At 39.7% G+C, this 23,957-nt stretch overlaps 1 protein-coding gene across 1 annotated transcript in view; it reads left to right on the top strand.

Moving 5' to 3' along the window:
• LOC133522173 (DNA-directed RNA polymerase I subunit RPA2) overlaps positions 1 to 23,840 on the top strand; it is a 29,251-nt gene extending 5,411 nt beyond the window's left edge. The window contains exons 6-20 of the mRNA XM_061857404.1: positions 1,752 to 2,001; positions 2,816 to 2,971; positions 4,665 to 4,831; positions 5,525 to 5,672; positions 6,234 to 6,294; positions 7,097 to 7,296; positions 11,479 to 11,632; positions 12,206 to 12,296; positions 12,543 to 12,738; positions 13,195 to 13,409; positions 15,656 to 15,794; positions 18,186 to 18,392; positions 18,765 to 18,968; positions 20,088 to 20,252; positions 23,592 to 23,840. Of these exons, the coding sequence (XP_061713388.1) occupies positions 1,752 to 2,001; positions 2,816 to 2,971; positions 4,665 to 4,831; positions 5,525 to 5,672; positions 6,234 to 6,294; positions 7,097 to 7,296; positions 11,479 to 11,632; positions 12,206 to 12,296; positions 12,543 to 12,738; positions 13,195 to 13,409; positions 15,656 to 15,794; positions 18,186 to 18,392; positions 18,765 to 18,968; positions 20,088 to 20,252; positions 23,592 to 23,807 (2,569 nt within the window). The 3' untranslated portion in view covers positions 23,808 to 23,840. The remainder of the gene's footprint in view (positions 1 to 1,751; positions 2,002 to 2,815; positions 2,972 to 4,664; positions 4,832 to 5,524; positions 5,673 to 6,233; positions 6,295 to 7,096; positions 7,297 to 11,478; positions 11,633 to 12,205; positions 12,297 to 12,542; positions 12,739 to 13,194; positions 13,410 to 15,655; positions 15,795 to 18,185; positions 18,393 to 18,764; positions 18,969 to 20,087; positions 20,253 to 23,591) is intronic.
• Positions 23,841 to 23,957: the final 117 nt, after the last annotated feature.

The following is a 23,957-nucleotide window of genomic DNA, read 5'->3' as shown; positions in this document are numbered from 1 at the left end:
ATTCCCCGACCTCTTCACCCCAGACTCTTTAACCCTTAATCCTAATCCCCAATCCCTCAACTTCCAACACCCGACCGCTGAACTCCTAACTCCCGATCCTTCAACTCCCAACCCCTCAGTCCCTGACCTGCATATCACCGCCCCCTCAACCCCCTAACCTCTCTAACCCTGACTCGTCAAGCCCCAACCCCTCAACCCCCAACCTCAGACTCCCGTCTACCTTCACCACCACTATTACTTCTAACACTACCTATATCAAAAATCGTAATACATACACTCAATTATAAGAGGGAATGTCCACATATCGGCCGTGGCCTTTATAATCAGTAAGTTGCCTTACCATGAGTTTGACACTGAAACATTTACTAGCGTAACTTACTTTCTATGCATTTATTGAAGATGCCAGTACGAGCGAGATGTATAGAAAGTAAGTAACTAACACGTCATCGAATATGTAGAGCCCAACTCGTACTAATGCTACATTTGCACTACATCCAATTGGTAGTTTTCGAGAGGAAATGCTTGAGTTGCTTAAGAATACAGTCAATTCACCATACATGTGCCTTTAAAAATTGAGGAGTTCCTTCAATTTATCACGGACTACATCATCAGATCAGAACCAAAAACATAGGACTACCTTGGAGGTATTAACTTCTTCCAAACAAAGAAAAATGGTTACTCAAATCGAACTACAGGTGTTAGAATAATCGATGAACATACTATCAGATCCACTTCATCAAATTGATGGATTTTGAGAGAAAATGATCGAGTTGCTTAAGAAAACAACCAAATTACCATATACATACGTGCCTTTAAAAATTAGAAGTTCCCTCATGGATCCCATCATCAGATCAGAACCATATTAATACGGGACCACCTTAGAAATAACTCCATTTAAACTAAAATATATTTACTCAAATCGGACCACGGGTGTCGGAGTAATCGATGAACGTACATTTAAAAAAAATAGCCACAATCGAATACAGAACCTCCTACTTCTATGAAAGTGAAGTCGGTTAAAAAGACATTTCGTTCCTAGGTACGACGGTCAAACGGTTATGTTACAGGTTTACGTGGCACGCGATAACGGCCCATCTCTGTTAGGTAGAAATTCAGTGCATAGTATAATAAAGCACGTGCTTTTAGTTACTATAGACAAAGAGTCAGCCAGCTTGAAAACTAACGACTATACTACACTACAGGTAAGTCACTGATGAGGTAGTTTTTGGCAACAAATTAAGAAGTACATTAGAGTTGCTTTGCATGGCCCAGCAACAGCTGACGCAGCGGTCGAATGCGCTGTAAGAGAAACAGTGTAAATAATAAATATTACGGCGATAAACGAGTTGCTGACTTTAAAGTGAACGATATATAGAACTAGTTAAAATATACAGTGCACAAGAAAAACTATTGGGCAAAGGGAACTTTAATAAACCAGACGGGTAAAAGTTTGTACACAGTTAAGCTTAGTGATTTTAACATTATTAAGAGACATGCTAATCAATTGTTAAAACTAAAACGGGAGGAAATATCACGAAATAATTTGGCGACTCAACCACTCGCACAGAGATACTCTGACATAGACCAGACCGTGTCAGATACGCCTGCTATTATTTTACCATTAGTACAGCGAAACTACGTAACGATTTAGCAAATGTTAATGTAATGAAAAATGTATTGAGGTGTGCAATAACGAGTATTTGTATTGTATTGTATGTTATCTTTCAAACTTAATCCGCATTAATTTACAGTTGCATTCAAAACATGCTCCGTGAGTTGCACGAGGAGGGCCTGCACACGGGCGCCGAGTGCCGCGCCTACCTAGGCCGTATGTTCCGGCCGCGGCTCATAGGCGTGCCGCCCTGGGCCTCCGACGACGAGGCTACCGCCTTCCTGCTGCAGCGCTGCCTGCTCATACACCTGCACGACAACAAGGACAAGTTCAACGCCCTCGTGTACATGACGCACAAGCTGTATGATGTCGTGCAAAACAAATGCAAGGTATGTCGCAGTAGTAGCGCCCATTGCTTGGTAGAAACTAGACGCTAATATAATAGTAATAAGAGCCGTCGAGGTCCTCCGACGGCGAGGCCACCGCCTTCCCGCTCCAGCGCTGCCTGCTCTTACACCTGCATCTAGCCTAAGGTGTCCATGCAATTTTTCAGTTCGCTGTACATGACGCTTATTGTTTGGTAGAAATTAGACTCCAATATCAGTAATGAGGACCGAAATCGTAAACACTTTGACGACAACAATACTCCATAACACACATATTATTAAATTCGTTCAACAAAATATAACCTTTTTACATACAATTCTTTTTTTCAAAGATAGTATAAAATGTTATTGCACTCACATGCTTATTACCTATGTTCATGTACTGTTGTCTACAAGTTTTGGAACGTCAGTCGTACGCTATCCTAAAATGCGAATGATTTGATTTGACCACTTAATCTAATCTGCCGTTATTTCAAACTACCCTGTTTAGCATAGTACTACATGGTTGAAAAACGTTCCGGAAAACAGGCGTCTGTGGACATTATAAATGTTAATGATTTGGGTAAATGTTACTAAGACTTTCATCATACAACTTTTAAGAAGTAGTGGGATTCGACATGCCTGTAAAGACCTGTGCATACAGGATAGCTGTGCGACGTCTATGTCGTGCGTGGCGTGTGCGTGCACGGCTCCGACATTTTTGCCCACGCGCACGAGCACGTCTATACACACGCAGCCGGTGTGATTAGGCCTTAAGGGTCTAGCAAAAATATTACATGAAAAAAGTTTTTAACCCATATGATATGTTGTGTCGCAGGTGGAGGGCGCGGACGCAGTGATGTGCCAGGAGCTGCAGCTGGGCGGGCACCTGTACATGCAGGTGCTCAAGGAGCGTCTGGAGATGCTGCAGATCGCGCTCCGCGCCAACATCACCAAGCGCACGCACTCGGGACACCCCATCACGCTCAATGCGGTATACTATATAACATTTTCATGAAGTGCGGAGTTTATGGTTAGCCATAAATTAAAAAGTTAAAAACATATCAGTCTCGATTTCAGAACTGACATGTTGCATACAATTTCCATTATTTGTGGAGTTCAAACTTTAAAAAAAGTTGAAATGGCCATATCAAATGAAAGCATAGGTCCATTAAACAGAGTACTTATTATTATAATTTTGGTAGTGGGTTGTTTAATATAGGGTAGACCGGGGACAATTAAACCAATTTTCGAATAATGGTTTCAAGTTTGTTGATCTATGTACATATTTTGGGGGTTGTTCTTTTCGATTAATGTGATCTGCTCAGGTAGATCAGCTTGAAAATGTTAATGCTAATCACTTTGAAAGAACGAAACAAGAAAGAAAACAAGGGTTCAAGAAGCATCCAATGTTAATAAACGGTAAGATTACGGCAGAAAATCCAATTTTCCACACTGTTTCCTTGTGTCTGATTTGTTTATACAGGATACGCACGCCGGAATCCATCTTTTATATGATACGAGAAGTTGGAGTGGCAATTCTTGCATTCAACCGACTGTTGGTTTCTGTTTACATCTATTTCAGAATTGAAATCAAATTGTTTTCAATATGCAAGAATTTTTTTTTTGCCAACATGTAAAAATAAATAACGTGTCGTGTGCAGAAAACACATACACACTTTTTTTGCCGAATGTGATCAAAATACAATTTTTTTTTTGCTCCTTAAGACAGGAATACGTGGTTAAAATCTGACGGGTTTCTCGTTCATACAGTGTAATTGTATACACTGTTTTAGTTTTTGAAGATATTTTTTGTATTTTACCTTTTCCAACTAACTTTGTCTTGTCTATTAACTACTTAGTGAGGTCACAAGTTTTACAAATAAAATGTTATACAAAGCTTTTAATTAAAAAAGTTGGACATGATTTGAAAGCTTATTTTATACTGATAAAATGCAATATATTTTTTTTATGTAAAGCTCGTCTTTATTTACTACTTGTTTACTTTGGGATTGTCGTTAGATGCGAATACACGCGAAATAAAATAAAATATAACTTCTTTTTCGAATATTACATATGTTTGAACCCGGATCCGTCCTTAAACTACGTCCAAAAGAGAGGTATGGGCATTGTGAAAGTCATCTCGCTCTGTGTGGTAGGGCACAGAATAGCGGATGACATTCCAGATCTAGAGCAGAGCCCAACTGGGGAAGTACCTCCACCTTACAGAAAACCGCAACCAAATAAGACTAGACCCTACTCATTTATTATTATGATTAGTGTTGTGTTCCTGCCGGTGAGTAAGGTTGGCAGACCTCAGTGAGGGTGCGGAGTGTCAGGGTCGTCAACGCGCATGTAACTCCTCTAGAGTTGCAGGCGTACATAGGCTACGGAGACTGCTTACCATCAGGCGGGCCATATGCTTGTTTGCCACCGACGTAGTATAAAAAAATGAATACTTAATGCAAAACTGTATCTATATTTTTTTTATCAGTAAAAATCTTTGTGATGGAACTTATGACCTGACTAAGTGATGTTGATCATTAATTGGGGCGGCAAATTTCTGATCGGCCCCGGGCGGCAAACACATACGCTACGCCGCTGGTCCTTTGCTAAGTGATGTTGATTAGTCAGTCGAGTGAGGTTAGTGCAACCCGCCCTAATTGTCTGTTGTTGTTTGCAAACAGAAAGAGTTGAACATGATAATGCGCGCGGTGGGGACCCTCGAGCAGCGCATGGAGGCGTTCCTGGCGACCGGCAACGCGCCCTCCAACCACGTGTCGCTGCCGCAATACAAGGGGCTCACCATCGTGGCCGAGAACATCAACCGCATGAGATACATGTCGCACTTCAAGTCAGTACCTGAATTTTTGAGAATATTTCTCGAACGGTATTAGTTTAATATTGTTAATGTGTTGCCATGGTAATCCATACGACTTGACAGGTCATGGACTAATAATATTATACCGTACGAGAAATGGGCTCCAGTTTGTAGTATAGTAAATATTAGTGTAATTGCTCGGAAATGATACGCCATCGGTTGTTAAATCCTCCAAAGCCATTGGTTTTGTTACCAGCACTTTGTCTTGTTATTTGGGTAAATCCGAAAAGATTTACATTTAGTTTTTAGGGTTCCGTAGCCAAATGGCAAAAAACGGAACCCTTATAGATTCGTCATGTCCGTCTGTCTGTCCGATTATTGTTTTTGCTGTATTCACATGGCAACATTTTCGTTAAGGAACAAAAGTTGCATAAATAAAATAACTCAGTGCTTATGCTACACACATTTTACAACGTCATAGTATAACTACCTAATATTTTTACAAACACTTGTATTCTGCTTATTAATTCCTATTAGCCTGTAATGTAAACAAAACCACTCAATTCGGTCACGGAACTGAACACTGAAATAGTATTTCATACAAATGGCTTAGCACCACCCCGTCCCAAATGTAATTAACTCAACCCAACCACTGTCCTTCCACCTTTTCCTTGGCCCGCTGGAATATAATTCCATATTCCATAATGTTTATTTTTGGCGTGTCAGGGCCATCCACCGCGGCTCATTCTTCCTGGAGATGCGCACGACGGAGGCGCGGCAGCTGCTGCCGGACGCGTGGGGCTTCGTGTGCCCCGTGCACACGCCCGACGGCGCGCCCTGCGGCCTGCTCAACCACCTCACCATGTCCGCGCAGGTCACTTCCTACCATCTAAACTTTGACTAACATGCTAGCGGTAGGGCGCCAAAGAACCCAGCTGTCCGTTTGTCGGAACTAAACTGGCCTGAGTGGCCTGCATTTTCTTTCAGCATGTAGTTGTAGGATAATGAATGAACTAAAGCATGGAATGGCAAGCGAGTTCTATGGACGCCTCGTCACTGCAATATATTAGTTCGTATCATCCACGATGACGCGCAGATTTGTCAAATCTAACCTTTAAATAACATGACAATATGAGTCACACGCGTCGTCGTGAATGACACGATCTATAATCCTTTTAATCTACAAAATGAGAGCTCCATTATGAATATTCTTTGATCAAGAAATAATCGTATTTTTTTTTAATTTACAGTGACTGTTTTTTTTTTAGTTACTGAAATGCCATGAAATCATGACCGCGCCAGTATGTGTCAGCCGAGTAAAATATATTTTATAAAACAGTTGATTACCTTCATACGACAGGCGTTGAGCATCTTTAAATTGTACTTACTTTCTTCATACGTAATTGTGACTTTTTTTTGTTTTTCTTCATTATAGGTGACACAAAATCCAGATGCCAAGAAAGTCGAACAACTACCTTCTGTCCTAGAGCGATGTGGTAAGTCAAAACCCCTTTGTTATAGCTCTTTTGATATGTGAATGGTGAACACAGTCACAGTAGGGCTAACCTAAGGTTAAACGCTACTCACAATCAATCGTCTGCATTACACCAGCGGTGTTGCTAAGAAGCCCCTGCAAATACTAATCACGAAGCTAACAGGTACAGTACAAATTCCAAGCATTTCGTAATTTAATTGTGACAATTGTGACTTCTATATTTCTTTGATTGTGACTAACATTTTGTCAACTTGTTTGTTAACTCTTAAGCTTAACTATATAATGCAGGTGAAGCTAAAACAACAGTTATGTCTTGGTTAAAACATCTTAGTTATAATGAAACAGAACAACTAATGAAGGTTAATGATTGGTAAAATCAATGGTTTAACTTCTCGGTAGGCTTTGTTAGCGGTAAAGTTTGCCTTCAATTTCGCTTAGTAATATTACACACTTAAACACACACACACACCACAAACACACCACACACACAATTGCTGTCACAACGGTTAATAATATAAATTCGTGTAATAATTTTACTCTACCTAAATTGTGATCGTTCCTATTTAGTTTAAGCCTGTTATTATTATCAAAAATGTTTTACTATTAGTAACCTATTATAAAACCAAAACTTCAGCGTAGGATGTAATTCAAATTAGTATTGTTTTCAATCTGACTCCACAACACAGGCATAGCCTAGTGTGGCAGTCATAGGTTAAGGAAATCTTGTAAAATTTTTGGTAAAAAAACTATTTTTATTTTTATTTATTTTATTATTTTATTTTATAACGCGCGTGTGTGTACAGGAATGGAGCCAATCAGCACCATATCCCACACGCCTCTATCCACTGACGAGTACAAGTACCCAGTGTTCGTGGACGGGCGGCTGGTGGGCTACTTCGCCGAGGACACGGTGCAGAAGTCCACCAACTACTTACGCACGCTCAAGATCAAGGGTGACGAGGTGCCCATCAGCACTGAGATCGTCGTCATACCAAAGAAACAGGTGACTGTGGTACTAGTTCTAGTATAGATCGGTTTTTAGCTATAAGATCACCTGCTGTTTTACCTCTATGTGTTTCTTCTTTTGTAGTTTTAATGTTAGACTTGCAATAGGTAGAAGAGTACTTGTAGTATATTGTATGTTCATAATCTTGATTATATTTCGTTTTATCATTGACAGACAAGTCATCCAATAAATTGATGAACTAAAGAAACCTAGAGCTCTTTGAAGGAGTATTTTTATACACTGACCGGGCTGCAGAAGCTGTGCTACTAGACACTATTCTCCTAGTTAGTTAGTGCTTCTGGGCATTTTCCGCAAATCGACAACCATTGTGCCTATTTTGCGTGAAACGAGGTAGCGCTACTCTAACCACCCCAGCTCCTCCACGAAGCCTAGCAAAGTTTTCAGGTTGCTAATTGCCTCTCCTAGTGTGCACGGAGTCCCTAGGTATTTGTTCCTGTATACTTCTACCTGTTTGCAGTCTAGGAGAATATGTTTTGTTGTTTCTTCTTCTTCCATGCACGCTCTGCACATGGGGCTGTCCGTTTTACCCATATTGTGTAGGTGTTTGTTAAGTGTGTTATGTCCTGTAATTAATCCTACTATTTTACGTAGTTGGTGTCGAGGTGTTTTAAGTAGTATTTTGGTGAGTTTGTGGTTCAGTTCCGGTAGAAAATCCTTAGTCTGCCTGCATGTGTCCATTTCATTCCAGTATTTATTGTGCAGTTGTCTGTGATGTAGGTCTAGCTGGTTGTGTATATAGGATATTGGTAGGGGTATGATGGGCTCGGGTCCATATGCCGGCGTTTCTGAGCCTTTCCTGGCCAGTTCGTCCGCTGCATCGTTTCCTCTTGATCCACTATGCCCCTTTATCCATTGAATTGTTACTTTGTTGCCTTCTTTGCTCACTTCCGTGAGGCTTCGATGACATTCGAGTATGAGCTCTGAATTAAGTTTGTCGCTGCATAGCGCTTGTAGTACTGATTTACTGTCTGATAGTATTAGTATATTTTCGTGTTTCACCTGTCGTCTTGTTATGGCATTGCAAGCTTCTATTATTCCCACACATTCAGCTTGGAATACCGTGTTATGTTCCCCTAGGGGTTTTGAGATGTGTATGTTTAGGTCCTCCGAGAAGACACCACATCCTGTCCCTTCAAATGTTTTTGAGCCATCTGTGAATATTCTTAGGTTTGTTTGGTCTAGTCCTTCTTTTGGATCTTCTGTTAATGATATGGCGTATTCTTTCCAGAAGATCATAGTTTTTGGTGTTTTGTCGATGGGCGCCTCCAGCATGGGTAGTTTTGAGATCATATTTTCATAGATCTTCTTGTGCGATGAGCTGAGGGATGTCCATAGGTTTAGCTTTTTCAACCGAAGAGCCGTGGCAGCCGCTTCTTTTTGTATATATATATGTAATGGTAGGAGTCCTAGCATTATTTCTAGCGCCGCAGTCGGAGTAGTTCTCATACAGCCCGTCGCAGCCACACATGCTAGTCTTTGTGTTTTGTTTAGTTTGTCTATTACCGTGGTTAGCTGGGTGCGGGGCCACCATACGACCGAGCCATAGCTGATCATTGGCATTATTACCATTTTGTATAGCCACAGTATGATGTGAGGAGCAAGTCCCCATCTCTTGCCCACCATCCTCCGGCATTGCCAAAAGGCTACTGTTGCTTTGTTTAGTTTATTGTCCAGGTGTTTGTTCCAGTTCATTCTATCATCCAGGATTATGCCTAGGTATTTTACATCCTTTGAAAGTGTCAATCTTGTGCCAAAAAGGGTTGGCAGTTCGTATGTACCCAGTTTTCGTTTGTGTGTGAAGAGAATTGTGTCGGTCTTTTTTGGGTTTACCGATAGGTCATTCTCCTTGCACCATTTCTCTACTATTTTCAGTGCTGTCTGTGTGAGATCACATAGTGTGTTTATTACTAGGCCGCTGATTAGTATTACTAAGTCATCTGCGTACCCTATAGTCATAAAGTGTTTGTTGTTTAATTTTGTTATCAATTCGTTCACCACCAGGTTCCAAAGCAGTGGTGAGAGTACTCCTCCCTGGGGGCATCCTCTCATGACTAGTGCTTGATGAGTTTGGTTTTCGGATAGTCTTATTATTCTCTGTCTTAACATATTCATTATCCATTCGGTTACGAGTGGATTGGTTCTATGTCTTTGTAATGCTTGTTGAATGCTGCTAAAGTTTGTCTTGTCAAAGGCTCCTTCTATGTCGATGAAGGTGCCTAGGCATGAGTTCTTCCTTGCTAGCGCATTCTCTATGTTGCTTACTACAGCATGGAGAGCTGAGTCAGTTGATTTCACTTGACTGTAGGCGTGTTGGTTTGGATGGATTTCTATGTTTTTTAGGGCCGTGTCCTTCAGTTCTCTGTCACATAGTCTTTCTAGTGTTTTTAGCATGAAGGATGTAAGGCTGATTGGTCTGAAAGACTTGGGATCCGAGTAATCGGTTTTGCCTGGCTTTGGGAGGAAAATCACTTTCACTTCCCTCCATTTATGTGGTATATATCTAAAGGCTATACAGCTGCACAGTAGATTGGATAGATGTTTGATTAATGTATGTCCACCCCATTTCAGTAGGGCTGGGTAAATTCCGTCTGTTCCCGGCGATTTAAAGTTATCAAAACTATTTACCGCCCAGGTTGTTTTATTATATTCTGTTATACATTCTGCTGTTCTCCATTCGCTTTCAGTTGGATTATAGTTAATTGTATCCTGTTCTGGGTCTTGCTCGTTTACTACTTTGCATCCTGGGAAGTGGGTCTCCACCAGTAGCCTTTCTGTCTCAGCTGGGCTGCTGGTGGTACTATTATCTTGTCTCCTCAGGGTACCCAGTAGTTGTCTTGGTTGGTCTGCAAGGATTTTCCTTGTTCTGTTTGCTTGAGTTACTGTGGATATGTTGTCGCAGAAGTTTCGCCATGAGGCTGATTTTCTGTATCTTAGTCTTTTCTTGTAGTCTGTTTTAGCTGTTTTGTACCTGTCCCAGTCCTCTTCAGCTCTTGTGTTCATTGCTCTATTAAGTAACCTTCTCATTTTTGTTCTCATTCGTTCCAACTCCGGTCCCCACCAGCTGTTGTTGTTATTGTTATTGCCTTTTCCTCTAGCTGATGGAGTCGATAGCGGACATGTGTTTTCGTAGCTTTCAGTTATGTTTTTAATAAGTAAGTTTACCTGTTCCTCCAATTCCTTTGTATTGCTAGGTCTGTTAGTGTGTGTGTTATTATGTAGTTTACCTTCCAGAAGTTCCTTGTACGCCGCTATGTCCGTGCGTCTCGGGTTTCTTCTAGGTGTGGATGTTTGGGTGTCAGCTGTCAGGTCATACCGAATCCATCTGTGGTCGGAGCAGGATAGCTCGTCCGACACGTGCCAGTTGGATATGTGTTGAGCTGCCAGTCCTGTGCTTAGAGTAATGTCAATTATAGTATTACACCTACGAGTGACAAAAGTTGGTTTGGATCCTGTGTTTAATATATCTAGGTTAGTTGACATAAGGTATTCAACAATATCGTTACCTCTTTTGTTGTTGGTTTCCATTCCCCATAGGTTGTGATGGCCGTTGCAGTCTGCAGATATGACCAGCTCGAGCCTTTCTCGTTCGCAGTAGCGTATGAGGTTGTTCATCTCCACTGGAGGTGGTTCGTCCTCCGCCGCCATGTAGGTGGACGCCAGGACTATCTCCGGTAGACTTGAGTTTTGTGTTCTGAGGAGTTTTATGGCACACACGTCTCTGGAACAGAATTGAGTTAGTGGTTGTGCCATTATGTTACGAGATATGTATATGCAAGATCTTGGTTTGAAATGTGTATTGTAAAATAAATTACCTCCGGTGTTACCAAGGCCGTTTATGCGTGTGTTCCTGATCCACGGCTCTTGAATCAGGGCTATGGATGTTGGGTTAACCTCCAGCCATCTTCGAAGTTGAGCCGTTGCAGATTCGCTGTGCTGGAGGTTAACCTGGAGGACCTTACAGTGGGAAGGCGCCATCTGGGGATATCCCTTCCGCTGCCCTTCCCTTTAGGTCCAGGAGACTGACACTATTCTCCTATACCCATTTACTAAATTAGGACCAAAGACAAAATATATTACAATTAGGGTTTTTTTAATAGAAAATTTAAAAAACCGTATAATTAGTAGTAGGAACTGTTAATACAATTTCTTAATTTATAGAATAACGGCCAATACCCGGGCGTATTCCTGATGACAACGGAGGCGCGCATGATGCGGCCCGTCATCAACCTGGCCACGGGACAGCTGGAGCTCATCGGCACCATGGAGCAGCTCTACCTCGACATCGCCGTATCTCAACACGAGATCTACAAGGGTAATTACAGCATACATCTAAGGGGCCGTCAACACCCGTCGTTGAAATTGATGTTACTTAAGTAGTTTTTTTGTTTTAGTAAAGCAATAAAAAGAAATCATTATATTTCAAAGACCATGGCCATACTAGATACAAGGTTGGATAAAATCGTCTCGATAGAAAATGATTGCAAAGATTGATTCTGTCTTTCTTTTTCCTTATGGGTCTGTAATTAAAATCACAATTTCAGAACATTTGTACCTAAACCGCTAACGAGTAATATTAAACATATAATCCACATTTTTTTTTATTTCAATACTTGTCCTGCCCATGCCCAGTAACAGTGATAGTACTATCTCATTTACTCCGATACAAATAGACAGTGTGCGCGCTTTAGGTATTGGCAGCGTCTTAAGTACGGGCGTTGCACGGAAAGTTATGTATGATGTGCCATGTTGTCTAATCCGACAAGCAGTTCAACTTTAAAAAAGGAAACCTTTAAAAAAAATTAAAACTTTTTTAACCATTATAAAGAACTTTGCAGATGCTTGTAGTTTCGTACGAAATTGAATACAAGATTTCCTTTATTTGTAGGTAAAACTACACACATGGAGCTCTCGAAATCGGCCTTCATGAGCAACCTGGCCCAGTTGGTGCCCATGCCCGACTGCAACCAATCGCCACGGTAACGCTTCGTTCACATTATCTTTTACTTTTTTTCTAATTATGACAGCGTGGATATAAATACATCAATCAATCATTTGGTATATATTATAAGTTTTGTATTGCAGATGCATATCTTTCACAACGAAACTCGCATAAATATATGACTACTCGTATCTCTTATGACTTTGAATACTACCAGTATAACACGCTTAATTGTGCAGGATATTAAGACAGATGACATTGTAAAATATTGGGTTCTCCACAGTAACATGTACCAGTGCCAGATGGGTAAACAAACGATGGGTACGCCGATCCACACGTGGATCACGAACGCGGAGACCAAGATGTACCGACTGCAGACGCCCGCCACGCCGCTGTTCCGCCCGACGCACTACGACAACATCGGCCTCGACGACTACCCCTGCGGCACCAACGCCATTGTCGCCGTTATTTCTTACACGGTAACACCCTGAATTCCTTGCTCGTATGATTCAATATCACATTTAATAATAGGGGTATAATTTAGGTCGTACCGGGCGTAATATATAGATTATAGTGACATTGAATTGCAACAAGTAAATATTTTTAGTGATAAATAAATAATCACATAGATATATAAGTATTATGAATTAGCAACATTCGTAACATCCATTTTCTAAACGTGTAAAAATCCCAACAGTTCCGGATTATTTCGGATATAGGAACTACAACAAATTCTCACCCAGTGAGTTATTCTGTACTACTTTGAAGATCGGGATGGTCCATGCGTATTTATAATCGTTATATTGCCGGTCAACCCGTTTATTTATTTTATTTATTTTATTAACCGGTTTAGGGGAGTAGCGAATATATTTCATAAGCAACAATATGAGTAGGCAAGGTACGCGTAAGATATAACAAGATTTATATTATGACAGGGCTACGACATGGAAGACGCGATGATCATCAACAAGTCTGCGTACGAGCGCGGGTTCGCGGCCGGCACGGTGTACAAGTCGGAGATGGTGGAGCTGCCCAACGGCTCCTCGTACTTCAGCCGCGACGACACCAAGCCGGCGCTGCGCGACCACCTCGACACGGACGGCCTGCCGCCCGTCGGCGCGCGCATTCAGCCCGACGACCCTATTTACAGGTACCCTATCTACAGTATAGTATTTTTCAAAGGAAGGGTAGGCTGACATGTCATAAAGAGATGATAGGTGACAATGCAAATGAGAACTTTTTTACGATTCTCGATTAAATCTGCAAAGGGCATATTGGTGATGATTTATATTTTTAAGTAAAAGTACCTTCACAATTGGACGCGACAGAGACGATTTGATAGGAGCGGAATCGATTCGGTCGATAAACAGATTCAAACACTGCAATTGAGTTCCGTTTTACATAAAGAAATTCAACGATATTAAAATGTATTTTTTTTATTTTATTTTACATAGTATTATATATTTTGGTGATTTGTGTCCATTATAATGAGATTAATGAGATATTCTAAGCTAAAAAGATATCTATTTTTTGCCTGTTAGGCTTCAAGTATTTTTTGTTAAAAAAGGATTGGTCTGACACATCAATGGCATGGAATGAAAAATTTTAATGTCTGCCTACCCTTCCCATTTGAAAAAGATTATATACGGCCAATGATCGTGACCTAACTTAGCCTATCTAATCTTTAGTAAGTTTGTACCTAATTTTGTCCGTTTGAGAATTCTTGTGGTCTTTACTTTCGATGTTTGATACTCGTTCTAAGTAACACACCATGATAATCCAGTCGCGTCTATTGTCACTTGCGCTCGGGGCGCGAGCATGCAGCCTTGTTTGACAGGGAGATACTATCTATATAAATCGCCTTAGATATAAGGGCTAATATATCATCGATAATAATAACACCAATCAAAATTATCAGAAACCCCAAAATTTTCCACGCTACTGCATTTTTGAACGTGTAAAATCCTCGATGAACGAAACAAATAAACGTGACGAATGTTTCGCGATATCCACATTGCCTACATGAGCTGAAATATTAGCACGCTTACGCAGTGTTTACAATCGTTTACATAATATTTTGCACTTTGCGTAATACAAGCTGTTTAAGTATCACAGTCCAGTAAATGTCCTTTTCACGTCAGCAGCTCGAAAAAGGGTAATTTGCTGCTTAAAAACAGTGAGCAAAATCGCATTTTGCTCACCGAGTGAGACTAAATAACATTCAAGTGACCTTTAGATTCGAATGTCATTTCAACGTGCGGGGCCTAATACAAGTTCGAAATATTTGAATTCTATTCTCTTTATCCCTTTCACGTCATTAGTAAAAAGAAAGAGACAAAAAAAGTGCATACGTAATTCAACGGTATATTGACGGTTTATAATAGACCCCCGAAATAAGTCAGACCGCATCGTTCCAAAACACCCTACGAGTCTTCATTCGTAATAATTAATTAATGAAATAAAAGTTTAAAATTTAATAAAAACACCATATTTTACGTAATTTATTATACAATCAAAACAATGAACTTATACAAATTTACGCAATTGTTACGTAGTAAATTATTCTACTTAACTACTTTTAACGATCTCTACTATAGTTGACAAATAGTAGTATCCGCAATTCGGAACGGATCCTACAAAGTTTTTTTTACAAAAAAAAAATTGTCGATTGAACTGTTAATTGATGTTCGTTAATTCATTATTTTCGTATTATTTTATTGACATTTCTTTCGTTTTGTTTTATTGCGGTAATTAAAGTTAATTGTTAGAATACCTTCAGAAAACATGAGTGAAATAGTGATCCGCCCGTCTGGATTATATTTTTTCAGATTGTATTTTTTGATGGCTGACTGACGTGAAAATTTTTGTGTACTACACGAGATCAAAGTTATTTACATCTCGTGCGCTTTTGAGTCCCTTACTGCGCTCAAGATTCTAAATTAGATTAACTCGCTACGCTCGTGAATCTATTATAGAATCTTTCGCTTGCACGGGACTCAAAACAAGCACTCGAAGAAATATCAAACTTTGCTCTCTTGTTGTACAAATAACTATTTCTGTACTCTGCATCTTTAGGTATTTTAATAAAAGTAAACAAACAATTTGTACATTTTCGGGTTGTTATAATATTTATTGGTTAACCAAACAAATACAAAACCGCCTGGATCTGTCGCTGAACGACCTGACTTAACCTACATTATTAGATCATGTAATGTTTTCATCTACCCTCAACTGGCTTAAGGAGCCATTTAAGGGTAGATTTTGTTTACTTTTATTTAAATACCTAAAGATACAGAGTATAGTTTGCCATGTCAAGCAAGTAACCGCCCACACCTGAATTCAACGTAGCGTATATACTCGTAGTGTAAACGGTGTATGTGTACGTTTTGTGTTCAGCTACTACGACGGTGACAAGAACCAGTACGTGGTGTCGCGGTTCCACGGCAAGGAGGAGGTGTTCGTGGACAGCGTGCGGCTGTGCGGCGAGTTCAACCCCAACGCGCCCAAGAAGGCGTGCATCATGCTACGGATACAGGTGTGTTGACGTTACAGTATCTGTGGTGTGGACAGCTTGAGCCAGTACGCGGTGTCGCGGTTCCACGGCAACACAATCCCTGACTTGTACATAGCTATAATGTTGACAAGATCCAGTACGTGGTATCTCGGCTTCACGACAAGGAGGTGTGCAGAAATAAAATTGCTTTACTTTGAATATGTCCGCAGTAGAGACCTGACCGTTATTGCTGTCTGAATACAGGTTAAATTCCACACTTCAAGCTATTAATTAGTGTAGTCGATTTGTTTAGTATCGGTTTATTAAAATTAGAATTTAATTACTTCACACGTTAGATTTATACGCGCATTATAACCAGTAATTAAAATAGCACATTTTCAATAATTATAGGTACAATTACATGGCTAATTAGAATTCGTTTGCAAATATATAAAAACATGCTATAATTATGTTTTAAACAAAAAGCTGATTATGTTAAAAAATAAACGTTTTATTACGCCTTAAGTAAAAAAGTACCCAATGCTCCCCCTACCTTCCCTACTCATTGTAGTATTAGTAAAAGCAGCCCTTATACACGGTGTATCACGAGATTCACGAGGAACCCGAAATATTTTAAACGCATTTCTGAAGCCAAAAGAAGGAAAAAATTTATACGAACTTAAGCCCAATATAAATCTTTTTGGTTAGATTCTTTCGTTTTTTTTTATGTATTTGCACATAAAATCAAATGTTATTAGTAAACCTGTCACTTTAAATGTTTTTTTTTCGTATATCCTAAATATTTGCAAAATGTTATGTCACTTTTGAAAATTTAGGCTACGTCCCATAGTAACAAGATCGCCAACAAAAAGGCGTTGAGCACTAAACACACAAATATCTATGTATGTAAGTCGGGTGACAAAGCAATATTATGGTACCATCGCTGATCTGATGATGGAGACAGGAGGTGGCCATAGGAACTCTGTGATGAAACAACGGAACCTAATTGTGTTTGGGGTTTTTATAATTGTCTCAGTGAGTATTAGTTGCCTGTGGAAAGAAGAGTACACTCAGTGATACAAGCTTGTCCCAAAAATGAAATGTTAAAAACTTAATTCCAAAAAAGTATATAGGAACTTTAAGTCTTTTAATATGATCACTATTTTTCGGGATCCTCTTGAAAGGCCGTGTATAGTCAGCCAAGCTTAAACTTGTGTTATATGGACATATTCATTTTAACTTCTACTTTAAAGCGCGACTTAAAACGTCTACGTCTAACCGTTACATTCCCGGCAAAATGTATGGGATTTGACATTGACCGTCAGTTTTGTGACGATTGCTAACCGCCGTTAATGGTACACAGTTAAATGAAAATGCTCATATTGCCATATCGTACTACATCTTAGGGCTAACTACATACTATCGCAGCATAAAATAATCCAGAAATAGCTCCCTCTCTCTAGTTGCTCGTTGCTTGAGGTTCCATCCATAGTTACGGCATAATCATAATCGTTACGGTAATCATTGGGATTTATAGGAAATTATACTTCTCACCTCAGTCTCACCACATTATAGTCATTACATTACATATACACAGGATGGTCCATAAATAAGTCAACATTTGAATAGGCCGTTATTTTGTTTAAGTGAGAATAACTAGGAAAATGCGGAGTATGTCAAATAAGAGAGTTTTTCTTAAAGTGCTCTAGCCAATCGACTTGGTATCAAGAGAAAGGGACAACATGTTACCCCCTTCAATTACGCTATTTCAGCAGTTTGGATAAATCGCCGGTAACTTATTTCCAAAAGAGGTAACCTTAGCCATGAAGTGGCCAGTTAAGGTTACCTCTCCGGCGATATCCTAAAAGTTAATTTTTAGACAGCCATCTAAGCCCCATAGAGGAATATATATATATACGGGGAAATGCAAGAAATTTTCCATCATGCTTTTCAGGCTGTAATGAAAATTTTCAGGTTCAGATCAGGAACCACCAAGTCAATCAAAAGATAAAAAGTAACATTTAAAATTTCCTAAAAACCTTTACATTCAACTGTGAATAAAAATAATAATAATTACAAACAAAAGCTATCCATTATACAACACAGTGTTCGAAATGACATTGATATGTCATAGTATAATTTAGGTTGAGCTAAAATATGCCTGTGTTACAACGACGCTATATGCACCATTTAATGATTTTGTATTTAAAAAAATACAGAAACGAACAATACCACTTAACTTAGTTTCCTTAAATGTACATAGCCATACGCCGAAGTTAACGGAATTCAATAAAAAGAACACCATGTATATTCCAATTTTTCATCTCTGCCTCACTTACCTATATTTTAAATAATCGGCAACCTGTATTTTCAGTCGGAATCTTTTATGACGTGCCATCACTGCTATGTAGTAACAAGTTATGTAATTTTCAGCGTAACCCGACGGTCGGCGACAAGTTCGCGTCTCGCGCCGGCCAGAAGGGCATCTGCTCGCAGAAGTGGGTAGCGGAGGACCTGCCCTTCACTGAGTCGGGGCTCATCCCGGACATCCTCTTCAACCCGCACGGCTTCCCCTCTCGTATGACCATCGCTATGATGATCGAGTGCATGGCGGGCAAGGCGGCGAGTGCGCACGGACATGTAACTATACTTTTTGCTAACCTGATCTCGGTTTACTGAAAATTCTAGCTTACAGAAGGCTCCTCCAATTTCTACACTGTTTTTCTTGATATTATGCTTGATACCCGGTTGGAACAAAGTCTGGAGTTGGGTATTCTTGGTCACATACACAAACCATCCATTGTAGACGTTCACCGTAGCCTAAGGATGCCTGCAACTGCATCGACAAGGAGTTTTTGTTTGTTCGTTTTTTGTTGACAGCTGTAGAGACCAATGCCCTTTTGCCTTAATCACAGATCGTCCGTAATACCTTGTACTGCGAATCTATATCATCATGAATATAATTTTACTCCACTAGTGTTTAACTAAGCTAAAATTAAATAACCTAAATAGGTACACGACGCGACCCCGTTCCGTTTCAACGAAAAGGACACCGCCATTGAATACTTCGGCAAGCTGCTGGAAGCGGCCGGCTACAACCACTACGGCACCGAGCGCATGTACAGCGGCGTCGACGGCCGCGAGATGCAGGCTGACATCTTCTTCGGCGTCATACACTACCAGCGGCTCAGGCACATGGTGTCCGACAAGTGGCAGGTGAGCCTAAACTTTGAACCTTTTACGGTCAAATATTTGATCAGACAGGGGCCGAGTCGGTCGGCCGGCTAGACCGAATAGAGCTGACGGAGCTGACCCACCGTCGACGATTTAAAGCGTAGATAGATGTATAATTATTTATTTATTATACAGAGAACCAACAGCTATCCCGTTTCGTGCCTATCGCGGCCGTTGGGTTTTTCTATTAGTTACCACCGAATGTAATAATTGAGAATATTTTTCTCACCTGTCCCCATTTTTAAATTAGTTTGTCGGTACAAGTATAAAATAAATCTACACAGACCAGTTTAACAGTATAGCCACGAACAGCAAAACAATAAGAGCCATTTTAACAATTTTCTATTTTATATTTAGGGCCGGTTGCACAGTTGACGGACTGATCAACGGCACTCACCAATGAACTGTCCAATTTACCATATAATAAAATGTTGCGTACACGGTGACAGACGGTTAGGTGCAGCCGACCCTTATCTAAGTATTTTTACCAGTATTGAACATTACAAAATTTTAGTGGTAACTACTGAAAACATTACTTAGGTGGTAATTATAAAATAAAATCCCAGTGCGCAGTTTTATCTCTAGACAAAAAATCTCAGCTGTTACCACTGATAACTACTTGGTGGTAACTGGTAGGAATAACCATCTATCTATATAATCCGTACGAATGCAATTGTTAAATTATACTCGTATATTCTTTGTTCGCGGATTGTTAACACTTAAAATCTTCCTAGTTTTATTTCATCTGCAGGCGTATTATGGTGGACTATATTCACGTGATAAAATAACCGTTACTTTTTAACACCACGTGTAAGTTATATCCCTTCATTCTAATGGTTGGCGGTCAGATAACTGCCAACTGCCTATATTCTGAATTCTGATATTCAATAAATTAATTCAGTTAAATTGCAGTAACAAAGTTACCAACTGTGCACACCGGCTGCGTGTGCGTAGACGTGCACATGCGCGTTGTAATATACAGATCCTTATGAGAGATGGCACAACGTTGTTGGCACGTCGTTGGCAACGGTACAAAGTGTGCGGCACAGCTCCAATATTTTAGCTCACGCCTGTATCTAATACGAATGCTTCCTTACATAGGTCCGTACGACCGGCGCGGTGGACCGCCTGACGCGCCAGCCGGTGAAGGGTCGCCGGCGGGGTGGTGGTGTCCGTTTCGGAGAGATGGAGCGCGACGCGCTCATCTCACACGGGGCGGCCTTCCTGCTGCAGGACCGGCTGCTAGAGTGCTCCGATAAGAGCCAGGTCAGTACACTATACATGAGCCCATTTTATTATTACGTACAAGGTGTAAAACGGAAACGTTTTCAGCGGCTTTATCGGTTTACTTGTTTGACTCACTGCGCAAGATTTTTGACCTGAAATATTTGTATGGATTTAACTTAACAGTATATTACCCTTCACAGTATATGCAAAAATACTGACTGTACATTAAGAGGCTTTACGCCCGTAATTAGATAGGAAAGGAAATTTTAAGTTTTGATTGGAATCTGCCCGTAAACTATAGTCTAGTTTCCGTGTGATTTTTTTTCATGGCATTTGCCCTTGATTTAAACGTGTTAAGCCCAATATAAAACTATAATGTTGCGCTAGCCCCTTCTCAAGATACATGTGCGTAGCTCTAAATACAGAGCTAGTCGATGTATGTATACTGACACACTGCATTTACTATTACACGTTTGATGGTGGATGTTGAGCGGTTGGGCTTAGCTACCCACCGGGAAATTAACACGTCATTTCCATTCATTCATATTAAATTCATAGATCCAAAATCTTGTATCCTCCATCCTTGCTTAACCCATCAAGATTTAATGCTAGTTCTTGCCAGTGATACCAGGCAACGAACTCTGAGTTCAGTATAACTTACGTCACCAGTTTACTTTGTACATAGGTGACGCGTTCGTCGGTTCTATAAATTCTAGTCAAAATGGGCGTCTCAAAAAATTAGAAAATGTTAATTCAATTCTGTCACAACCTATACTTATAAAATGAAGTAAACACATAAATAGTTTCTGACACTAATTGGTTCATACACCAACTTCTGAGAATCAAGCTGTAGGTTTATCCAGTTTGATTTGACACGATTCGTGCTGGTGATAAATAATATATTTATTTGTTTAACATCAATTTGTTCCTTCTAATGTTGATTTAAATTGATTCGGTCTTACTGAAAATATATTTATTTTCTATGGGAAACGTGTGATCGCAAAGTACCGTAGACGACACGTTCTATTTTTATTTTTTTATTTAAGTCTGAGAGCCGTAAATCGTTAAATCAATATATGTTTTGTTATGAGTATTGTTAACCAGATTGATAGTACTATAACATTGTTATTAATATTGTTAGCTAGGTTATACCGGGTGGGCCTGTAAAATTAGCAAATAATTAAAACATAGATTGTACTCCTCAAAAGGTAACACTTTTGTTCAATAACTTTTAAAATTTATGAAGGTTTGGACTTCCTATTTTTCATGCGATTAAATATTATCTTCAATGTACGCCACCGACAATTTAATTAGGCGGGTCCGCACAGAGCGAGCATACGCGCGAGTCAATTTCCTCACGCACAAACCAGCCCGCCAGGACCCGCCTATTGACGTTGCTTGTCACGCCTTAAACATAATACCATTCGCAACACATTGTGTCTTAGAATAGAATAAACTTTGAAGTGTACTAAATCGAATAACAAGTTATTTAATAGTTGTTGAACAAATGTTGGTTAGTTTGAGGCGTACAACCTAGAGTATAGTTTTTTCCTTCTATTACTGTGCCCCACCCGGTATAATATGTTATTGTGTTGACCATGTTTCGGCTGACATGATTGTTAACTTGTTTAACACAGTACTAAAGACCCACCCCGGCTTTGCACGGGTTACATAAAACTTTAAAAAAGTATACACCTAAACCTTTAAGAATCACTCTATTGATAGGTGAAAACCGCATGAAGATCCGTTCAGTAGTTTTTAAGTTTATCGCGAAATAATGAAAAATATTTTATTGGTTTTTGTAAGTGTTGTTACAATATAGGTTGGGATCTTATTTTAAGCAACAAATACGAGTATGCTTATATCGCGAACATACAGACAGACGCGGCGGGGGAATTTGTTTTATAATATGTAGTGATAAGTATACATATACATACTACATACCTATTATTTTCATGGTCTCTACAACCAATATCCAGAAATTTTTATCCGACTTTAAGAATAGGAGGTTATTAATTAGACTTTTTTTTTTCTCAGAACTCCCTTTCTCAACCAATTGGTTTTTTTTTGTTTAAAGTATATAGTTTCAGATTGATTCCATTTGTGTCAAAATCCAGTCATATGAATAATATTTAGCGATTTACGATCTTTTATCATCAAATCAAGCATTTGCATTCAAAACAGTGCAATTTGATGAAGTCGAACTACTGATGAAGGCCAGAACGGAACTCTTCAACGACGCACGCTATTTCGCGTTTAGCGATTTGTCGTCTTCGGCCTCGCGGTCAGAACAGAAGGGCCTCGCGCCTCAAATAAAGTAAAGTAAAATTTTGTTTTAATAACCAGTCAGATACATTTACATAAATTTTGGGGGTCACAATAGGCTAAGCCTGTCCCGTGATTCCACGTTTGTACATTCTGTTAGAAGCGATTTTTCATATATTTTACCTTAAGGACAACTTTATAATTATAGTAATACATAACTTACCTATAATATTGATTACACATACTACGTACAGTCACGTCTGAAATGAAAATAACGATACGAAAAATGTGCCAAAAATATGTATAAACTACCTTAATATATGGGCAATAAAGTCGTGTATACATATTTGTGTATACTCGGGCACAACGTAAAAATGTTCGTTATTTCTTGCGCCACCAGATGGCCTTGCTAAATGTAAGCTAAATTAGCCCACATAAAGATTTGGTCTTGCCCCGCCACTGGTTTTTAAAATCCATTTTTATTATTCCCGTTTGTCCCGCCGCGCATAGATGGGAATAGGCGCTGCATATAGGTAAAACATTCCCATTTGTTTCCGCCCCATGTATAGCCGTGGTCACATGGGGCGGGGACAAACGGGAATATAACAACATTTTTGTCATTGTCAAGTTCTGATGATGGGTTCCATGAGGAATAAGGACATACTTCAAATCTAATTCACAGCCAGACAAATATGAACTTGAACGCACAATTTTTAGTGAAAATACTCTTTGGCTAGATAGATACACGTCCTGCAGGATAACGACACTCATAACAAAAATTTAAAAAGTAAAATAAAATCATAAAAAACCGACTTTTAAAAAGATAATATTAAAATTATATGCCCTTTATGCTACGAAGGTACTCCCTTTTGTTTGTTATATACATTATACTTACTAATACTAATAGCCCTCGTCTAAAGGCATACTATTGTGACGGACGGGTAATTACGGAACCATACACTGAGCACGGCCTGACACTCTATTTTATAAGGCTGCTTTTCCATTAGTGCGATTCCATGGTTTTGTCCTCGATTACCGGTCCGCTAACTTGCTCATCTCTGCTTTGAACCCTAAAGATGTCCATTATACTGACACAATGCTTGTGCCTTTCAGGCGATAATGTGCGTGAAATGCGGGTCGTTGCTGGGCCCGATCGTGGGCGGCCCGCTGGGCGCCAAGGAAACGTGCCGGCTCTGCGGCGAAGGTCACCTCGTCTCACTTGACATACCCTACATCTTCAAGTTCTTCGCCACGCAGCTCGCTTCCGTCAACATCAACGTCAAGATAAACTGCGACATAAACCTGGCTGTGAGGAGAGAGAAAATTTAGATGTAACCTAGTTAAAATAAAACCATTGTCATATTTTCTTCGTTTTTACTTTATAGGGACTAATACCACTGTTGTTGCTAAGATACATACATACCTATGTCTTATAATTGGTTCAGAAAGAAAGCATAGAAAGCTTTGAATTGGTTTTTT

Source organism: Cydia pomonella, chromosome 1 (assembly GCF_033807575.1).
Source record: "Cydia pomonella isolate Wapato2018A chromosome 1, ilCydPomo1, whole genome shotgun sequence".
NCBI classification, from domain to species: Eukaryota; Metazoa; Arthropoda; class Insecta; order Lepidoptera; family Tortricidae; genus Cydia; species Cydia pomonella.
The sequence above is the reverse complement of the archived record's forward strand: the minus strand, read 5'-3'. Positions and strand labels throughout refer to the sequence as shown.